The sequence below is a fragment of the Postia placenta genome (assembly GCF_002117355.1).
Source record: "Postia placenta MAD-698-R-SB12 unplaced genomic scaffold POSPLAscaffold_6, whole genome shotgun sequence".
NCBI lineage: Eukaryota > Fungi > Basidiomycota > Agaricomycetes > Polyporales > Adustoporiaceae > Rhodonia > Rhodonia placenta.
In genome coordinates, this window is record NW_020169837.1 from 1,742,951 (window position 1) to 1,762,990 (window position 20,040).

A 20,040-nucleotide genomic window follows, 5' to 3' on the forward strand; every position below is an offset into this window, starting at 1 on the left:
GAGTGCGGGGAAGATAATGAAACAGTATAACGACAGCGAGCACGACCGAGATATGTACATTAGGCCGCGAGAAGTAGAGTATTACACACCGGACACAAGCCTGAGAGCGAAACTAACAACAGCACCCTGGAATTAACATATCACCCAGGATATGTGCGGATGACCTCGAGTGAGACAGAGAAAACGGTGGTGGCACAAACGGAGGCGGGGAGTGGATCGACAGAAGAGGAGAAACGAGATGCATCTGACAGCGGGAGCGATGACGGAAACCATTACACTGGACCTGGAGCATGTACTTTTTGGTTGTCGGAGCCGCGGAGTCGAGAGAGGGAGTAGGGCTCTATTACGCGGTGTACGAGTATTCAGCGGCGCGAACGAGCCAGCCGCCCCTGACGAGACTTCTATGGATACGGGCACCACACGAAATGACAGTCGGAATCGTACAGTCGAGCGTTTTCTTCCTGTATCATCCTCCACGGCGGCGTCGCACGTTCACGTCATAGACGCCATCGTATATGACGGCATCTGCACGGACGATGTGTTGTGCACGACGATTCCGTACTGCGGCTGATGTGAGTACGTAGGGGGGTGCATCGATGCGTGCTGGTACGACGGTAACGCAGCGGCGTAACTGCTCGTGGACACCTGTGCGCGGGGTGCGGTCGGCGTGGCAAGGGGGGACGATGTGCGCGACGTGACAGTCGAGGCTGCAGCAGAGTTTGACGCGGTCGAGGGCGTGTTGTGTCTTGACTTGGAGTGCTGCAGGCACTCGTGCTGGCCACTCGCGAGCAGAGCCAGTCCGATCGCACCATGCTCACCGGAGTGCTGGTAGTGGTACCCTGCGAAGCACGATAAGCGAGATGTTCCAGGATCAGTAATAGAGCGCGAGCTTACTCAGACCGTTCATATTCTTGTACCGCCTCTGGCAGTCGCCGACACCGCACGCGTACGGCCTTAATCTCCGCTCGGCCTCGCGCTCGACCTCGCGCAGCTCTGATTCGCTGATCGGCTCGCCGTTGTCCTTCTGGCTGCGCTTCGACTCGAGCAGGGCTTGAATATGCTCGAGGTCCTTCGGCGGCGCAAAGTTGCACGAGCCGTGCGTCATGTGGTACTTGAGCCCATTCGCCTGCTTGTACGACTTGTTGCAGTTCGGCTTCGGGCATTTGAACGGCTTGGACAACAAAAGCGACGAAGCGGGGCGCGACAGCGTCGTACTCGCGCGGGGAGTCTGCCCGTTCGCGCTCATTCCCGCGGCTGATGTCGAGGGCGCGGCAGCAACCGTGCGGAAAACCGACGAGGCCGGCGCAGGCGACGCGACGCGTGATGATGCGGGAGTGCTATTTGGCGTGTTGCTCGCGCTGTTGCTGAGCAACAAAGCCGCAGGGGCGCATGTCGAGCGCGAAGCGTACTGATTGTTCGGATCGGCAATTGCCGAGCCATCGGCTCCCGGTGCGGAAGCAGCGGTAGGCGAGGGAACAGTGCCAGGAAGAAGCGAGGAATAATCGGAATAGCCGGCATATGCGTTGAACGCTTCCTCCGCTCGGCCGTTCATGTTTGGGCGAGTCGCAGGCGGGAATCCCACAGAGAGGGGCGAGTGCCCTGAACGCGAGGGAAGGACTGTCGTGGTGTCGAAAGCGGAGATGGGCGCCGGATGGGGTGATGAACAAGTAGATGAAGGGTGGGAGCCAGGATAGACGTTGGGGTAGGACGAGAGCGGAGTAGACACAGGCGTGTCAGGTGGAGAGGATGCCCCCGATGACGGAGCGCTCATATGCTCCGTGTCAAGGTCCATGTCGTCCATGTCAAAGTGACCTTGCGAGTAACTGGGCGCTACCTGAGCACCATTAGCATGAGCGAAGAAGTCCTGTGGTTGTCCCGCGAGCGCTGGCTGCGCGCTTTGCATAGACGACTGTGGTGCGTAAGGGTCCACGACGACGACATGGCATTCCTCGAAGTGGTCAACAAGCGCATGCAGGTCGCTGAGTTGCAGCCCACAGCAGGTGTAGTCACGGCACTTTTGGGTGTCAGTTTCGATCAGGGGGACATGAAGGGCTAGGAAGCTCACCATATCATCTTGACGCTCGAACACACTCAAGGCGTTTGCGATGGACCCGCGGTCACTCTCTATTGATGAGGACATCTTGGGGAACCTAAAGTCATGGGGGCTAAGGCGCAACGGAGGGGATTAGAATCAACGAGTACGACAAGTTAGGGGCCTGCAACTCACTCTAAGGGGCCCAAAAGCTGTCCTGGTGACGCTCCTGCGAAAAGGTGACTTCCAAACGAGCCCATCCGCCATGATGCTGGTGAGCCAAAGAAACGGCGGGTGTACGACGCAGAGTTGAACGAGCCGTTCTGGCCAGTGAACGAACCAGAGGCCATATGAATGTCACTGTTTTGAGCCGGGTTGAAGGCGATTGGGGTGGCCATTATTAGATCGTATGCCTGAAGAGATCGTGAGGGGTTTGGGGACGTCTAGCTAGTTCCTGCTAGTCGAGGTAGGGATCGTCGTCGCTGATGTCGACGGGAGAGGGGATGGGCGGAGACGGCTGATGTAGGCGCGGATAATATACCGTCCATTTAGCGCCATGCGCTATGGTCGCATTATCAAATGCCCGTGTGGTCTTGTTTGGCCGCCATACCCTTTATCCAGCTATGGCTGCTATGCATCCACCCCGCTTTCCCACGCCCCGCCAGGGCAGTGTGCCTTCCTGCTTGATCCTCCCGCCCCAGCTGGCTGTGCGGCCTGGCCGCAGTCTCGCCCAGCAGCTCCACGACAGTCGCTCAGAAGTCCTATCGAGACCGACCGACATGGCGCACGCAGCACGCAGTTGGGTCGCGCTAGCACATGCCGTACACGCACCGTCACGCACACATATGCACACCCGCACATTCCCATCTACTGCCACGGCATCTCCCACCCTCTTGGACGTGGGCGACAATAGCCGGCCGCGCATGTACAGCTCATGACCACCTCGTGAACGTGGTCCGCCCTGCTTGATCAGCTCACAGATCGAGTGCTGCAGCCCTTGTGCCATAAACGGCTCTGCACTGCCCCTAACAGTGTTCCGACCACCTTCGCAGCCGAGGAATGGCCACCACCAGCGCGGAGCAGCCGTCCAAACGGACAGCGCACCGCCCGCCTTCCCGCCCTTCACGTGAGAGGGATGATCGTCCACTGTCCGATCGAGGCTGTCGCCCGCCGATACAACACCCCGACGCCCGCCCCCATATCCCGCCCGGGTCTGTGATTATGCGGCACTTGCCGCATACCCGGACTCCTGCCGGTCGGCCGAGCAGTTTAGCCGCTTGGGCGGGTGCCGATGCCAGTGCCGCGGCAGTCACAGGTGCATTCGCATGCCGACTAGCGTAACGTCCAGAGCTCAAACATCGAAGTTGTTTGCTGTAGACTCTTCATGTTTTGTTGAATCATAACTGCACCCATGGCAGTACAACTTCTCATAGGTTAGTAGGGAAAGTCGTGGACTCCAAAACATGGCTTACCTCATATTTGCATATCCCCTGGTTTGGAAGTGGAGGATGGCGCCAGTTGCTGTGACACGGCCGTGACTCTCGGCCAGATCGCATGCCGTGCTCGCGCTGCCACCCCCACTTGTTCTCCTCGCCCGACGCGTAGTCTCCATCGGGGTTTCACCTTTGCGCACTCCGCCCAGGTCCATTTCCTGTCAGCGGGCGCCACGTCGGGCCCGCTCGCGATCCGGACACCTTCAACCGCTGATGAGCTTGCCAAATCCAGCTAGCCGCCGAAGTTTCTCGGCGCCACTGGGGCACCCGAGGCATGCCCGTATACGTTTGTGCTGACCACTCCCGCGTGCGTTGGCAGAAGCGGTGCGTCCTGACATACCTACTCTTCATATTCATATTCATCGCAGTCCGGCTCAGTGGTGTCGATTCATAGCCGGTTCGATGGGTTGGCGCCCCACTTATGTTGCCACTCCATACCGCAGTAGGATGGGCCCCCACGGGGCTTGCTAATCTCCTATGCCTGCGAGTGTTTTCATAACGAAACACCGGCAGGATCATTGACATCGAAGTCGCTGTCGCACACGTTAGCTGCGCACATTGTCGCTCGCGCTTGCTTCAGGCAAGTATACCACTAGTACTTGCGCGTAGCGTCCGGCCCACAGATGTACCCGCACACCCGGGGAACGCTGTGTGGGCTGACGTGGCTTCTGTGGCTCCAGGCGAAGCTCCGTGGTTCTGTGCCAGGCTTTGCTGACTCACGCGAGGTACATTCAATGCAAACGGCGAGGGCAGGGGCATAACCCGATTTCATGTGCTTGCCTTTCGTATGTCGATGTGCCTCACGCGCATCGCGGGTCAGATGTGCACCCACTTCTCTAGCGGCGCGCTGTCGTCTATTGCTCCCGCATTGCTGTGCGCACCATTTCATACGCCATCAGTACGGCGTGGCATGCACACGTCGGGGGTTCGTGCAGCCAAGGCAAGCGCGTTGACTGACGTGGCCGTTTATTATGTTCCGCCAGTGGACGGGAAGTTAGGCTTCATTGTGGCTGCAAAGGACCGCAGGCACTTGACCAAATTCAAGGGTCGGCCTGCCGTTCTCGCCCTGAAAGCCAGCCGCTGAAGTCAAGCATCATACTTGGAAGTCTGCTTGCACACCTTTGTGTACATGGTATTTTGCGATCCACTCGCCTAATCCGCCAGTCTTCCGAGATCCCTTGCCGCTTCTCCTAGTGCACACGATCTCTGGTCTACGGCTTTCAACAAGTTCCGATCTTCCTGTCGAGGCTGTACCGCCGCCCGAGCCCTCAGCAAATGACGCATCTGTTGTCGTGCTTGCGTGTGCGCTTACGCGTCGCTCCGTATTTTTGGATGCCCATGTTTCGTATCGGAGCCCGTCTTGTTCGCTGCCAGTCTGCCGCCCCAATGAGCAAATGTACGCGCTTGCCTATCCGAGGATATACCGAGTTAGTAAGTGCCACGACAGCCTTCGCTGCTCTCCTGTGTCATTGCTCAGTGTACGCATCTGCATGATGTAATGACCATGCCTCTAGAATCCGCGCCACTGCGAGAGCACTTGCGTAGCGCTGGTGCGTCACCACCAGCTTTGCAGCGCAGCGCGAGCGTATGGCGTTGCTCTCCAGCAAACGCTGGCGCATGTCTTCCTGCTCTCGGCCTTGCGTCATCGCACCGCCTAGCGAGACGTCTCACCTACCAGATAATGATGCTCGTCACTCATCCAGACCCCGCAAAGGGCCCGAGAGCTACAAATTCGGCCTCTTCGCGCGCGATTGGCCAAGGTAGCAGTACGCTGCTTCTGATTCGCACACTACCTAGGCACCTGGACAAGGCAGCTGATGCAGTGTCCCGCACCACCCCCGCCCAGCCGCCCTGGTTCCGACGCCCAGCAGGCAACGCAGGGCGCTGCGCCGGGCTGGATCCGTTCACCCGCAAGCTCCTATCGTTGTTTCCTGCATCCGTTTCGTTGTGCCCGATCACATCCCCCACTTGCGGCCCGCGCTGAAACCCCAGATAACTCGTGCCGCCACGCCTATGCAGTGGACTTGCAGATACGTATCCTACCGGTGCGTGCCGGTTGCTTGCCGCGGTGGATCCCCCCCTCCCCGCCCACACTAATGTCGAGCAGCCCCTGAAGTCGGCGAGCGACGCCAAGGGCAGAGGGATGCGCGCCCGGCTTCTCCCGCAATTCTCACGGACTATTCCTAGAGACCTTCCTTATATAGGTAGGTCGGCCTGTTTCTCTGGGTATTCCATCCGATGAGATTCGCTTGCCTTAGATCGATGCACAAATCTTGCGCTAGATCTCGAGTAGCTCGGCAGAGGCCTTGAATTCATCCCATCTTGGTCGGCCGACGAGCGTCTTGGTTTACGGTAGCTTTCGGATGGAGGTTTTAGCCTGTACATACGGTCAGATTGTGAGCGAACATGTAACTTGTAGAATGGGGTAAGTGTCCTGCCTGCACTGAGATCTTATGTCAGCAGATGCATTGCTGTAGTCAGCCTCAACCACTCGATGTTGGTCAACTGCAATCGGCCAATAGCGGCCATCGTGTGAGTAACGAATGCTGGAGACTTGACGCCTGCTTGCCCCCGCTGCGACTGTAACGGCGCATCTGGGATTGCATCTCGGTGTGATCGACCCAAGTGCGCAGGCCGATCGTCCACATGGCTGCGGCGCGCGCCCTGTACGAAACCAACAAGTTTCAACGATTTGCGCTTCCATATGTGCCGCTTTACCATCGTCAGCCTCGGTTCCGAGGGCCGTCACGCTGTGAGCGTTTGTCCCTTGTGGGCGCAGGGTTGGCGGGCCATGTGCTCGGCGAGCGCACGGATCATTCCTGGGAGATTGGACCACCTGCATTGCATGGCCCCGGACGCGTGGCGCGCGACTACTGTTGCAGCTTGACAGCAAGCTGGCGCAGATGCATGTGTGCACCGCGCTTCTTAGTCCATGCATCCGTATTGTAGCGTGCGTTCTGTCCGGATCTGTCGAAGCCAGTTAACATTTCATACAAATGAAACGGCGGGCATCTCACGGAGATCAGCGTAATTCATGTCCATGCTGGATTTTAGGATCCGTCGACAGAGTAAGGCGCTCACTTCATTTCGAATGGTGGTCAGCGATCCAGAGGCGGAACCGTGACAGGCAAATCTATATACGTTCAGCATCCCTATCACAACCTGGTGGTTGTGGGGCCTTCAGTCCGATGCACCCGCGAGAAGCGGAACTGCATGTTCAGTTCAATTCGCCGACTAGCGCTACGCGAGTTGCCGTACGATTTGCAATTGCTTGCATCTACGTTGTAGCAGGCGCTATACTGGGCATGAACAGGTAGCCTAGCGTTGTTACGGTGAGAAATGTCAGCTTCTGCATCATTGAAACAAGCAGAATAACTTTTATTTACGGTGTGGACGAACACATTCAGCTTCCTAACTGTTTGTGCTTGCAGGACTTGTCCTTGTCGAATTTGCTCGCGCCGTTGCATTAGATCGGCTTTGTCCTTGGCCTGGTAGGCGGCCACGAAGATGACATAGTCCTCTTCAAGAGCTGGACGGATCGCCTATTTATTTCAGAGCCGGAATTGCCGCAAGATCAAAGGAAACGGGCCCACCTCTGTTTATATCCCAACCGTTGTGCCATCAGAACCAGGCAGAACCGTGGAATAGGTGGTCGAGTCGACCTTCGCTGCCGTTACGCACGCGAGTACTACGGTCTCACAGTCGCGTAGCAGTCTTACTATCTGCTTGGCTGCTTGGCCTTCCATGAAGCCAGAAAAGGTCATCCGCGTCTCGCGTGACGCTGACTGTGGGCCCATTTGTGGCTTGATGGGATGTATGCGTCCCGGAAGAGTTCAGGGATGAGTAAATGTGATCCAGAAGTGGTTATATGCGGTACTTGGGCAGGTATATGCGCCTGAAATGTAACTTCGCTAGGCTTCAGTGACGAGAAAATACATCTCGGCGCAATACCCTCACCGTCTGGGAGAAGTTATCTCATCTTCATCTGCAAGAAGCTCTCTCTAAAAATGAGGCGTTTGACCTAGTGATTGTCCCATATTTTTGTGAATCTATGTCGGACGACAGTATATCTCTAATGGCGCACTTGATCATTATGGTAAGAGATATGCACGAGTATTTAGCGGTTTTGGTCGGTCGTTGTGCGAGGAGGTCAATGGCCCAGAGACAACATCAAAGACAAGAAATTCGTAGCTCCGCCTCCATGGGAACGAATGAAGGGCTTCGGTGCGCGAGGTTACAGTCGAGTATTCGGTAAAGAGCAATGATGCGCTTGAATTCGACGCGTCGCGCACGCGTCTCGGCAAAACCCGTAGTACGACCACGTGATCTTAATTGCCGCGTCAAGGTGGGATGCTAATATTGCTGCATCAACTCATCTGAGAACGCGAAATGTAATCTCCTGCCGATTCAGGGGTAAGAGAATATGACAAATGCACGTTAAAGGACATAAGCGTGCATCAATCGCGATGAATATGCTCCCTATAGAAGCCGGTTCAGGTATGTCTTAACAAACCAGCTGAGAGGTGCAATTTGTTTGTACTGGGATTCAAATGACGCAGAGGAGGTCAAGTTTGACCGGAAGTAAGCTGGAATCGTGTGGTCTGCAAGGCCTAGAATTTTGTAGTGGACTCTTGCTTTATCAAAGCGTGTTGTCGGTTGAGGCCTATAGTAGGGCAAGGGGATGTGACAACTTGAAGGAGGGCGCTCAGAGAGTTTTGACTGGGTAGTAAATTAAATTATGATAAAATCGGACTATAGGGTATCTTGAGGAGCGCTGTGTTGAAACAAAGCGTCAAGGAAAGGATAGTATGTGAGCTGGGAGACATTGACTACACAAGCGCCCAGAGCAGATAGCGTGACACGGAAGATCCGTGACCAATTCGTGACCATGCACGAAGCAATGACCGCACGGCCGACTGTTGCAGTTCTCTTGTCGACGACGGACCCCACTCAACACTTGAAAACAGGTCTGAACATGGAACGCAAGTACAGTCCATCGCCGTCTCCGAGTCTCAGCTCCTCGGACCATTTCTCGGATTCGTCGGACAATGACGACCTCGCTTCGTACGGAGGTGAAGTCGCGGAGTATAGCCAATCTGTATCTCGCCCAGGGTCCCCCGGGTCTGGACCCACAGATGCACAAGGTCAAGATGAAGAGGCAGAGGCAGACACCATGACTTGCCAATGGGAACAGTGCAGCAAGGTCTTCAATCACCTTCCTTCGTTGATTGAGCATATACATAACGGTGAATTCATCGATCCGCGGAAACCAAGATCGGAAGCTGACTACCAATGGCACTCCAGACCACATTGGCGTCCACAAATCGAATTACACATGTGAATGGGCTACGTGCACTCGACGGGGCATTGCCCAAACTTCCCGATTCGCGCTCATCTCACACATTCGCTCGCACACTGGCGAGAAACCATTCACGTGTCCGAGGCCAGGTACGTACGCATATCCCCTCTTGTTGGTCGTCTTTCAGTCGGCGCCCCGGATACGATGATATTGTGGTAGACCGCCGGGCTAGGCAAATCTCAATGCGTGTGCCGCTCTGTGTCATTTCTTTGGCACGGTGTTCACATCATTCTTCCCTGAACGTCCCCTTGTTCTTGCGAATATTTGGCAGGGGATTTTGTTCGATCAGCGAGACCTTCTGGACGAGTGGAAGCGTTCAACGATGGTATACCCTAAGTACCATTCCGGGTATCCTATTATCATATTGTGATTGTGTGCATGTGCATCTCACGCTCGAATGAATATTGTGTATGATCATCCCCCCCCTGGTGCATTGACATAGAAGGTCGGCTCTTATTCTGTCATATGCATCGCATTGGCTCCTATAAACAGAGGTCGGGTCCTCTGCGTTCTCCCTTTCTCCCGAGGAGTTTTTGTGGTCACATCGCTGCAAACCGTCAGCTCCGCCTGTCTCTGTGCCATCAGAATGTATTTCATCTTCGACATGACAACACTCTGACGTCTATACCCCGATAGAATGCGACAAATCCTTCACCCGCTCGGATGCACTGGCGAAGCACATGCGGATCCAGCACAACATATCCCCACCACTCCCTGGCCGCGGCGGCAATCGCAAGCGGAAGCGGGAGGAGCCCGATGCTGGCGGAAATGTGCCAGAACAGCCACCGTATGGCTACAGCACGTTCAAGATTGAGCCAAACACGCACCCCGACGACGAGGACATGCGCATGTCGCCCGGCGACACAAACGGCGCATACCCCGGCGCGATGCCGCGACCGTTCAGCCCCGAGCTCGTTGAGTACGACGACTTTGAGGATGAGATCCCACCACATCTTCTGGCGCAAATGGATCGCGCAACGGGCCTCATTATGGGGCGCACACCGCTGATGGTCCGGTATCTGCTAATGAAGGCCAAATACCGCTGGGTGCTCGAGCACCACGAGGCGCTGCTCGAGGAGCTGCGTGTACTGAAGTACGAGGAGAAGTGCTGGAAAGAGCGCAAGGACGCATTGCTCGACGAGCTTTTGCGTCTAAACTTTGGGTTAGTGTTTTCACTACAGTTGGCATAGTGCCATGCGTACTCACTCCAAACAGGCCGTCTGCGGAGCAACTCGTTACGCCACTGGTCATGGCTGGACAGAACCATTATGTATACCCAGCAGAACATGATGATCTCTCGACGCATCTATAATGTGGCTTTGTGTACTAGATGTAGGGTATCTGTGTTTGCTATATTGTGCGTCTCTTCTGATTCTTGCTTTCTGTATAATCTATCACCTTTGAGTTCATGCAGCTTTCCAGCATCGCCGTGTATAACAGCTGGTGAATGGGAACAAATACAGGTAAGTCATCTGGCCGTGGTCAATCAAGCAGTGATGCGTACGGATAAGGGACTTCTCGCATAAACTATCTTGAGCTCACGTTGTATTGAGGACAAGACAATAATGGTTTGTTCAACATCGTGCAAAAGAAATAGAACATCGAACACCGCGGCGCGCTTGGGCCGTCGGTCATGCACCGGCGCTCGGCCGAGCGCCGGTCGCCGACGCTTTGGCCCTCGCTCCTTTTAAAGGGCCAAGGGCGCTTTGATGTTCACTTACCGACCTTGATTATCACCCCCATTGTGTCACATACATTGCCGCTTCTACACGCACATTCAAATCCTAGCTCACATACAATGCCACAAGAATCAAAGCAAGAAATCCTTCACCGTCGAGCTGCTGTTAGCGCCAGCCACAAGGGCGCCACAGTCAAAATCACTCTTCCTGCCCCTACGGTCGCTGAGGGCAGCCACCGCAGAACACGATCTGCCAAACTTCGAGATGATCGACCCGCCGAACCAGTGGAGATGCAGCAGCCGGAGTGTGTGTGATATAATCGTTCGTTCTGTATCCATGATCGACACTCACGGGCGCTCACATTCATAGTCGTTGCTGGCTCATCAAAAGCTGCAGAGACAGCAGCTGAATCCGATGACTTGATGCTTCGAAAGCGTCTCCCCTCGGTCGGGAACCGGCCCTCTCGCCCGTCTGCACGTCGTCAACCTCTCAATCCTCCTACGCCACAACCTGTCGAGAGGTCCGAAGATACCCCAAACGAGGCAGACGAAGAACGTTCCAGCGAGGACGAATTTGAGGACCATGTTCCTTTTACTGGGTCCATAAAATATGTGTACCCAGTCGAGCCCCCGCTAGACCCGGGTAGCCCCGATTGGCTCAAGGACATGAACAAACAACTACGGAAAGATCGCAAGTCCATCAACTCCCACAAATGGATGTCGCAGATGTTTGTGGTTGATGCAGCGAAAGATATGCGCCTTGCAGAACTCGAGCTGCATCGAGAGCGGAAGATCTCGAGGGCTGTCTACAAGCTAATCGGGAATCTGGCGGGCCCCAGGTACCTAGAATGGGTCAATCAGCATCGGGCTGCCGGCCAGGGGGAGCTTTCTGCAGAGAGCGACGAGGACATATATGACTGGCAAGCGAACGACGACGACGACGATGATGGCGGATATTGCTACCCCGGCTTTCCCGGCCCGCCTGTCCGTAAGAAACGCATCAGAGAAGATGATGTCGACGACAGGAGCGCAGAGGGGAACGACGTTGGACCCCGCGTCCGCCACGAGTACAAGCGCCGCCGCCTGTTGCTGAAGGATAAACTGAAAGAGGTTCCCCTATATGGATTGACGACGGTATCGGAGGTGCAGCCCACAGAAGATCAGCTACGAAGGCATGCACTCTGGGGTCTCAACGCGAGCGAGGCGCGAGCAGTACTTGCGCAGGAGGCTGTCAAAAGCTCGCTCGCTGCAGAAGACGGCTCTCATAAAGCACTTTGTTCGTCGGTCGCGCATGCCGGTGTGGATTTCGAGGAACAAGGCCCTGGCTCCCTTGACGTGCCAATGGCAGACAATATCCTTGACGCTGACGCCGAGTGGTATGGCATAGACTGGGAGGAAGATCATCTGCATGAAGGTTAACTCTCGGGAATTTCGGCTTGAGCGAACGCCTCGAAAATGAACTAGCTTGCCCATCCTCACTATCTTTGCAACCAGCAATCTCGTCAGTAGCCCGTTAGCCTCTCTGGCGCCCGCACTGGCACTGGCACCCGCATCAACATTAGCGTCAGCACTAGCTCACCGACCACCGCGTCTCATCAGGCGCAAAACGTCTCATATTCTAGGCATGAGTGGTGACGGTACCGCGCTTCATGATCACGGGAGCAGCTCAAGTTGTATGTATGAGCTGGTGTAGATCAATGAAGAGGATCTCACGGAGAACATCGAAGATTGTAGAGCTGGATGGGGAGGCTTGATAGGTTAAACCGCATAGCACTGGTTGTATGTCTCGGTTACGCGTCAGTACATAGTAGGAGGACTAGAAGTCTACCTTGAACGTTGACGCTGAAGGCTGGGGTCCCTTGGGGAACCCACACCTCGAATCTGTTCACACCGTACGGATCTTTATCCTTGTCTACTTGTCTCGAGTATTGTTTCCGATACAGGCGTTCAGAGACAATGGAAGCGCGTTCAGTCACTGCCCTTGAGAAAGCATACATTCGAAGACATTTACAAAGAAAGCCAGACAACCTGGTAGGGCGGCAGCTCGTGCTCGTAGACCACGACGCCGACGACTGCCTGCATTTTGTATGCTGCTTCTGCTCGACTCATTAATACCAACGTGAGTAGCTACCTGGGATGATCTCATTCTCCACAGTTCCAGAGCCCTGAAGTTGCACAAAGACGAATGTTGTCGTAGCATGTGCCGGACTTGAAGTTACTACCGTGAACACAAATCGAGTTTGGGTTTGTTCGTGACAGTCTTGTCAGTCTTGATTTTCTTACAATGTGAGACTAATGTGAAATCAGTGCAAGATTCAAGGGCACCGGTTCGTGTAAAGGTAAGCGTAGATTAAGGTAAGGATGCCCGGTTCTGGTGCATCATATCTGCGTCATCCAACCAACCATACATTATCGCCTCGTGTTAGGTGGAAAAATAGCAATAATCGAGACGCGTCGAGATGAGTGGCACCAATGAGTGGCACTGGCTGATCATAACGGGAGGGACCTGTGGCGCCGCCCCCTTTCCTTTAACCACCAACCACCACCTAGCTCCCAACACTTCCGCCACAACACCACAATCACCTATAATCTACTTAACTCATACGCGATGTCAAAGCTCCCTCACTCAATGTTTGGCCATCAAAATGCTGAACAGAAACTCGCGGCGGTCGAAGGCAACCATCTCGTGGCTGGCGCCACCAGTTCCGCTTGCACGCCTGGATTGGAGCCAGATTGTAAATGCATCTCCTACTTTTCTACAGCGAGCCGTCCCTGATGTGCCATTTTCCATAGCGGCTCATATATTCTCTCAAAGACAAGACCGACTTGTCGGCACCTCCCCATCTTTGCCACTGGAGCGTGGGCCCCCGCCCGTACAGAACCATGCCCCTAGTTCTCACCTGCCTTCGCTGCTTTCTGTAGCTCCTCCTTCGAATAGAACCATCCAAACCATTTCAGTGGACTCTGACCCGACTGCGCCACTGCCCCAGCAGGCTCAACTGGACCACAGGCGCGCCCCTTTCGACAACCCGATCCATTACGCCTACCCCGTCGAGGCACCACTAGATGAAGATGACCCCCAATGGCTCGAGAAGATGTTCCAGCAGCGACACAGAGAGCAGCGCTTCGTCGGGGACAACATCCTCGCAACCGAGTCTGTCCTCGGCGATGTGGCGCGCGAGCTGCGCGTTGCGGAGCTCCAGCTCGAACAGGAGCTGAAGCTCTCGCAAGCTGTCGTCACGCTGCTTGGGAGGCTGGCAGGCCCCCAGTTCGGCGTGTGGCTGAACCAGCGTGTGGCGGCCGGAGACGGCAATCTGTCAGACGAGAGCGACGTCGACAGCTATCGGCCCCGCCAGGCTGGGAATAATGACTTTCCACGCATCCCTGGTTTCCACACACCGACAAAGCGCCCCAGAGATGACGGAGACGACAATGTCGGCGACAGCAGCAGCGGCGAAGAGGGGCACGGCGGTGGTCCCAAGGTCCGCCGCAACTACAAGCGCCAACGGCTTGTGCTCAAGTCAGAGCTGAAGAACATGCCCCTTGGATCGCCGGCAGTAGTGCTCAAAGAAGAGCCCGAGGCCGACGAAGAAATCCAGCGGAATGCCGCGCAGATGCAGCAACTGTGGGGCATGACCCCGTCTGCTGCGCGCGCGGCAGAACGCCAGATCGTCGGCTTGGACGCCGTCCACGATGGCGCGGAAGAAGCCCCGGCTTTCCCAGTGGCACCGGTAGCTGAAGAGCCTCAAGCCGCCGAAGAGCCTCAAGTCAAGCCCGAGGCCCCTAGCGCGGCTCCCATACAAACAGCCGACGACGAGCACCAGGAACCGGCATTTGGGGCTGTCGAGGTGCAACCGGCACCTCGTCCGGCAACTCCACCTTTCTGGCACGCCAACCTCCAGGACCCAGGGGAGGACGAGGTCGCCCTGCCCCCTTCGCCACTGCTTGTCTTCCCGGTCGAGGATTCACCTTCGCCCCACCTAGGCGGCGGCATACACCTCAACTTCGACGTTGTGCGAGAGCCCAACTCGGACGACACGGAGTTCGACGTCGAGCTGTTTCAGTCGCAATTCCAGATTGAGGTGTTCCCGGCTAACACGGGGGACGCAGTAGCGGATGACGCAGTGGTAGATGACGTCCCTGCTGAGGCGGATGCAGATGTCGACGAGGATAATGAGGGCGGTGAAGGCGATCAGGGTGATGAGGACAGTTCGGACGATCCCGATGGGTTCGAAATGCACAACGGCTCCGAAGACGACGATTACTCGCATGGCGAGGGCCGAGAGGACAATGAAGAATACGACCCCGAAGAGGGATCCTGGCACGGAAGCGAGGGTGGCTCGCACCTGGAAGACCTAGCCGCGAGGGGAAGGCCTGAAGAACTATATGAATTCGTTGATCGCACAGGAATGACAATCGACAATCCACCGGACCCGAATTCGTCGCATCCTAGCCAACTGAGGCGCCATTTCGACCACATTGTGGAAGACGAGTACGGAAACCCCGTTGTGGATGCTGGTATGGACTATGACGATCAAATAAACCTGCTGCTACACACATATGAAGGTCAAAGGGAATATGAGGAGCTGGAGCTTGAGAGAATCGCGGCGCGTGAGGTGCAGCAGCGACGTCGGCGACGATGAGACTTGAGAGCTACTCTTCAAGTCGTGTAAAATGATCTTTTTTGTTGGTTGTACATACGTTGTAGTTTTTTCTGTTTCGTGATTTACATTGTATCCAAGTCTATTGGGGTTTTGTTGAACGAAGTCGGTGTCTGCTTCCCGGCACTCATGCTATGTGCAAGCCTCTTGTTTAGCGTCAGGCTACAGTGCAAATCATGAACAACACAAAACGTTGTCATCACGGTATCAACATGAAACTCACTGCCACAGACTGCGAGGACAACGACATGAAGAGAGTGATACACGTGCAGGCGGTATGCCACAGCGTTACGTACAGACCTCGACGCGTCGCGTTATGTCTGCCTTACCTCCCCTGCTCTGGCACGCCGCTTCAGGCCGTCTTACTCTCAGCTTTACGACCTAACGTTTCACCATCTCTCCTATTCACTGACTCACATCTTCCGCGAAAGCTTATTTGTAAACTGTATTCGAACCGTCTACGACCCCAACTCACGTCGACATGGCTCAGAGCAAGGAGCAGACAGGCCCCGTGAACGTCAAGCTGCTGCTGATCGGCAACTCCTCCGTGGGGAAGAGCAGTCTACTGCTCAGATTCTCGGACGAGCAATGGCTCCCAGAGGACGAGTCGAGTGCGACTATCGGTGTGGACTTCAGGGTGAGTGTAGTCCGAGCGAGTCGCTAGTTGCGGGGCTACCAGTCTGAACTTGTGCTCGCGCCACAGGTCCACAAGTTGGATGTGAAAGGGCGAAAGGTCAAGCTTAGCATATGGGTGAGCAGAAGCGCAGTCGGTCGCCGCTGCCGTTCATCTCTCTTATTCGTACTAGGACACGGCGGGCCAGGAACGCTTCCGGACGATCACGTCCTCATATTATCGCGGCGCGCAGGGGATCATTCTGGTATACGACGTCTCGAACCGCGAATCGTTCGAGGCGCTCCCGCGCTGGTACTCCGAGCTCGAGACGTACGTCTCCAAGTCGGTCGTCAAGATCATCGTCGGGAACAAGGTCGACAAGGTGCGCACTGCCCTCTCCCCCCTGTCCTCCCGCCACTGATCCCCGAACCCCGTCTCCCTGCGCATGCGCAGGAGTTCTCGCGGCAAGTGCCGTACTCCGACGGGCAGCGCTTCGCAGAGCGCATGGGCTCGCTGTTCATGGAGGCGTCCGCGAAGACGGCCACGGGCGTGCGCGAGGCGTTCCAGGAGGTCGTCGAGAAGATCCTCGACACGCCGGAGCTCTGGGCGGCCGCGGGCCAGAAGCGCGGTACGGGCCTCGGCGGCGCGAACGGCAGTGCGCAGGGCAGCATGCCTGGCAGCATCAACCTGAGCGAAACCCAGGACGGCGAAGGGTCGAGTGGAGGCGGCTGCGCGTGTTGAGATGCTGAGTTTTGGGCTGCGCAGCTGCGCACTAGGATGCCGCTCTTGCGCGAGTGTGTCGCTCTCTAGTTGCTCTACTGGATTTTCATTGTACATCATAGATACCCATGGCAGTTAACGATTCATACATCTAGCCAATGGGCATGACATAGATAACGCCATGACTTTCTAATTCTGAATATTTGATTGAACTTGGTGTTGCTTGAGGATTGTCTAGTGACAGTACACAGCGTGGTCCAGAACAGCTTGCAAGTCCGCACACATCCAGAAATACTGAGCTAGTAATCTATTACAGAATCCAGAGTGACAAGTCTAATAGTACAAGGTAGACCCCCGTCCTACATATAAGCGAGGGTGGCCACCAACGAACACCATGCATCTACAAGTGGGGAGTGAACACCTACTGCGAAGACTTGCACTTCGTAGGGACGTCGAAGTCCTAAGGAGAAGTCGGATATGAGACATTGAAAAAGCCAGATACAACAAAAGGACTCACGTTAGTGCGGACTCCTCCACCCCACGGCGTACGGCCCTCAACCGATGCATCAGGACCAAGCCCGCGCTCAGCAAACGCAACCCACAGGTCACAATGGTTCTCGCCGCCAGTCAGGATCTGGTCGGCAGAGATGATAGCGTCACGAGCATCGAAGAACGACGGCCGACATGGCTGTAGCTTCATCGCGTTGATCACGAGCCTGTCAACGACTATGATCAGCACCCAAGTTGGATAAACAGACGGAAAAGAAACACGCACTGCACAATCAACGAGTTGCCGTGCTTGGGGATCAGGGGCTTGCGCACGCCCGCCTCCGTGAACTCGGCTGGGCGGTAGAAGTCGCCCTCGGGGATGGTGCCGTTCTCGAGCGGCTCGGGCGGGAACAGCGTGTCGACGAAACCGTATTTGCTGATGAGGCGCTGCGAGACAACCCACAGGAGCTCTGCCCACACCTCACCGATCGCGTGCACACCCCAGTAGCCCGGCTTGTCCAGCGTCTTGTACGTGGAAGGGTTGATTGTCGTGTTCAGCGAGTACATGTAGTTCCGAATGCCGGTCGGCCGGTTTGCCGCCCACGCACCCATCGCGTAGTCCGAGTACTTCTTCGTGCTCCGGATCGTCGTCGCGAGGAAGTCGCCCCAGCCCTCGCCCATACCGCCGGACTCGCCCCAGCCGAGACAGCCAGAGTTGGCGGGACCGCCAGTCAGACGAGTGCTAAGACCGTGGCTGTACTCGTGAATGACAATGCCCGCCTCCATGTCGCCGTCACGGTACGGCATGGCGGTATTCCAGAGGTACATCCTGCAGCGGCCGTTCTGGCCGTCAGGAGGCGTCATGAAGTTCGCGTTGTTGTATCCGCTACCGTCCTGCGCATTCGTGATGACAGCATCGTTCTCTTCTCCACCGCGACCAAAGTTGTGCTGCTGGAAGTTGCCCGAGACCTCGTCGAAACCGTAGCGGTAGTAAAGATCGTGAATTAGGTTCGCCGTGTAAAACAACTGCGTGACCGTCGCATTGATATGCTTCTTCGCCTCGTCCAGCGCATCCGTACGGTCCGTCACCTGCGGGTCGTAAGGGTAGTCGAACACCATCTCCTTGCCAGCGTCAGGTCGGTAGTTGTACATCCAGTCGTTGCGGCCATCCCAGTTCTCGTGTGCAAACACGTTGTTACCCCACGTCGTGGTTGTGTTGCGGAACGTCTCGCCCTTCGGTCCACTCTTGACCCGAGTCGCAAGCATCAGTGGGTCGTTCGCATACGGAAGTGAGTGCCAGCCCGCGGGACTCGCAGCGCGATCAAAGTTCTCCTTCTCATCTGAGCGGTTGCCGACAGTCGGGTCGTTGACGCCCCAGGCAAAGACTTTATAGAGCCCGGGCTTGTGCTCGGTTGGCGGAATCGGGGCGACGGGCATCGGAGAGTCGGACGCCCAGTCGACAACGGAGACGATGCGGTGGGGGAGCGCAGCGGACACAGCAGCCTCGTACCAGTTGTCCTCCATCTCGACCTCGAACTGTGTTCCATGTCAGTAACTGGGAAGACGCGATATTCAGGCAAATACAGACCTTCCACACGAGCTCGAGAGAAGTCGAATCGCCGTTAGGGACCTGCACAAAGGCCGCCTTGGCCTTGACAGGACTGACGGCATCAGGGACGTTGTCAACCGTAGCCGAGATGGTACCGTGACCACCGACAAAGTGCGTCTCCCAAGTCGACTGCATCTTGTCGAGGTACTCAGATGGGTTGACCTGCAGCTTCTGCGCGAGCTTCTCATTCGGCGTCGCTGCGATCATGAACTGTAGCAGAGCCCGAGTGGGGTCGCCAAACGAGTCCTCCTGACCAGAAAACGCAGGGTGGTACGACATCACAAAGGGAGTCTGGACGTGTGCGCAGTTCCAGTCAAACAAGTACGGAAGGTCACCATAAACTTCATCGGCAATGGCGGAAGGATCAGAGCGACCGAGCGCAACCTGATCACCCTGCGTGCTGTACAACTCCTCATTTGTTACCAGCTCCTCGATCTGGATTGCCCGCGTCTCGAGCTCGTTGAAAAGGCTGACACAATGCTCGGTGTGGACATCAGGAAGACCTCTAGCGAGGGCAGGGATGAACGGATCTTGCTCAGCACCGCGGTAGAACTGTGAACACTGACGTCAGCGACCGATCAACTGTACTGCCAGAGCAACTCACCGAGTCACCATATGACAGAACGACGCCGTCCTTCACGTTGAGGTTGATATCACCGTCTGCAACCTCAATGCCGTGCATGTACTGGCGGACATAAATATGTGTGACGCCCGTGCTCTTGTCGGTGTATGAGTCCTTGCGGATCACGAACGAGCTTGCGGGTGATGAGTCACGGGTGATCTCTTCGACGAAGCGCTGCGCAACCTCATAGGGGTCACTGTTCGCGCCTACGAAGCTGCTGGATGAATAGGCAGGTTCCGCGTGGTAGACAGCGTGCGGATGAACAGGGCCAAACCCGAGGGTCTTGCGACGACGAATTAGGTTGTCATTGCCGCCGGAATGGGCAAATGCACCGGCGAGGCCGAGTGCAGCGATCGAAGCGACGAGTAAACGACGCATCGTGACAGAAGGAGAGGAATTGACACTGAGTGTAAGTCGAGCTGGTGAACCCCCCACAGAGAAGGATGGTGAGGTGGTGGTTGGGGAGTAACCAGGGGAGGGCGGCGTACGCGGCTTTCTTATCTCACGGAGACGCGCCACGCGACGTGACACTACCCAATTTGGCGCATTCCCGATTGGCGCAGCGCCTCGCACAGGCGCTCTTGATCTGTCTCCGCGGGTCGTGTTCTGGTCGTGTGTTGTCTCGTGGTGACCCTGTCTCCTCCTGATTGAGGGTACTTGGATCCCACGAAAGCTGTTCTGGGGCTATCGCCATAGCCTCCTTGGAACTAGGCCCATATAATCACTTCCCAGCTTTGTTGATGTCCGCTGCGCTTTAGCAGTTC

The 20,040-nt window shown here is 56.0% G+C and overlaps 8 protein-coding genes across 8 annotated transcripts; 4 read left to right on the forward strand and 4 right to left on the reverse strand.

Moving 5' to 3' along the window:
• Positions 1–492: 492 nt before the first annotated feature.
• Positions 493–2,430, reverse strand: POSPLADRAFT_1142182 (hypothetical protein; the record flags this gene model as incomplete). The annotated part of the gene is made up of 4 exons (XM_024485397.1): positions 493–839; positions 895–2,014; positions 2,066–2,165; positions 2,228–2,430. The coding sequence occupies 4 exons, from the start codon at positions 2,428–2,430 to the stop codon at positions 493–495; spliced, it is 1,770 nt and encodes a 589-aa protein (XP_024339789.1).
• A 232-nt stretch (positions 2,431–2,662) lies between these two features.
• On the reverse strand, positions 2,663–3,680 carry POSPLADRAFT_1033601 (hypothetical protein; the record flags this gene model as incomplete). The annotated part of the gene is made up of 4 exons (XM_024476947.1): positions 2,663–2,793; positions 2,864–3,245; positions 3,274–3,364; positions 3,505–3,680. The coding sequence occupies 4 exons, from the start codon at positions 3,678–3,680 to the stop codon at positions 2,663–2,665; spliced, it is 780 nt and encodes a 259-aa protein (XP_024339790.1).
• An 885-nt stretch (positions 3,681–4,565) lies between these two features.
• On the reverse strand, positions 4,566–7,322 carry POSPLADRAFT_1033602 (hypothetical protein; the record flags this gene model as incomplete). Its single annotated transcript, XM_024476948.1, has 8 exons — positions 4,566–4,591; positions 4,645–4,933; positions 5,029–5,196; positions 5,359–5,708; positions 6,080–6,189; positions 6,400–6,492; positions 6,688–7,067; positions 7,137–7,322. 8 exons carry the CDS (start codon positions 7,320–7,322, stop codon positions 4,566–4,568), a joined length of 1,602 nt encoding a protein of 533 aa, XP_024339791.1.
• Positions 7,323–8,500: 1,178 nt separating this feature from the next.
• POSPLADRAFT_1046351 (hypothetical protein) lies at positions 8,501–10,196 on the forward strand (the record flags this gene model as incomplete). The annotated part of the gene is made up of 4 exons (XM_024479005.1): positions 8,501–8,771; positions 8,830–8,973; positions 9,521–10,046; positions 10,100–10,196. The coding sequence occupies 4 exons, from the start codon at positions 8,501–8,503 to the stop codon at positions 10,194–10,196; spliced, it is 1,038 nt and encodes a 345-aa protein (XP_024339792.1).
• Positions 10,197–10,682: 486 nt separating this feature from the next.
• Positions 10,683–11,981, forward strand: POSPLADRAFT_1056353 (hypothetical protein; the record flags this gene model as incomplete). Its single annotated transcript, XM_024480761.1, has 2 exons — positions 10,683–10,869; positions 10,933–11,981. The coding sequence occupies 2 exons, from the start codon at positions 10,683–10,685 to the stop codon at positions 11,979–11,981; spliced, it is 1,236 nt and encodes a 411-aa protein (XP_024339793.1).
• Positions 11,982–13,170: 1,189 nt separating this feature from the next.
• On the forward strand, positions 13,171–14,161 carry POSPLADRAFT_1107845 (hypothetical protein; the record flags this gene model as incomplete). The annotated part of the gene is made up of 2 exons (XM_024483314.1): positions 13,171–13,297; positions 13,356–14,161. Coding segments are annotated over 2 exons (933 nt in total), but the record flags the coding sequence as incomplete, so codon positions are not given.
• A 1,543-nt stretch (positions 14,162–15,704) lies between these two features.
• On the forward strand, positions 15,705–16,577 carry POSPLADRAFT_1142238 (hypothetical protein; the record flags this gene model as incomplete). Its single annotated transcript, XM_024485403.1, has 4 exons — positions 15,705–15,860; positions 15,927–15,974; positions 16,030–16,209; positions 16,290–16,577. 4 exons carry the CDS (start codon positions 15,705–15,707, stop codon positions 16,575–16,577), a joined length of 672 nt encoding a protein of 223 aa, XP_024339795.1.
• A 400-nt stretch (positions 16,578–16,977) lies between these two features.
• On the reverse strand, positions 16,978–19,654 carry POSPLADRAFT_1046353 (hypothetical protein; the record flags this gene model as incomplete). The annotated part of the gene is made up of 5 exons (XM_024479006.1): positions 16,978–17,016; positions 17,074–17,272; positions 17,332–18,581; positions 18,634–19,206; positions 19,259–19,654. 5 exons carry the CDS (start codon positions 19,652–19,654, stop codon positions 16,978–16,980), a joined length of 2,457 nt encoding a protein of 818 aa, XP_024339796.1.
• Between the last annotated feature and the right edge of the window lie 386 nt (positions 19,655–20,040).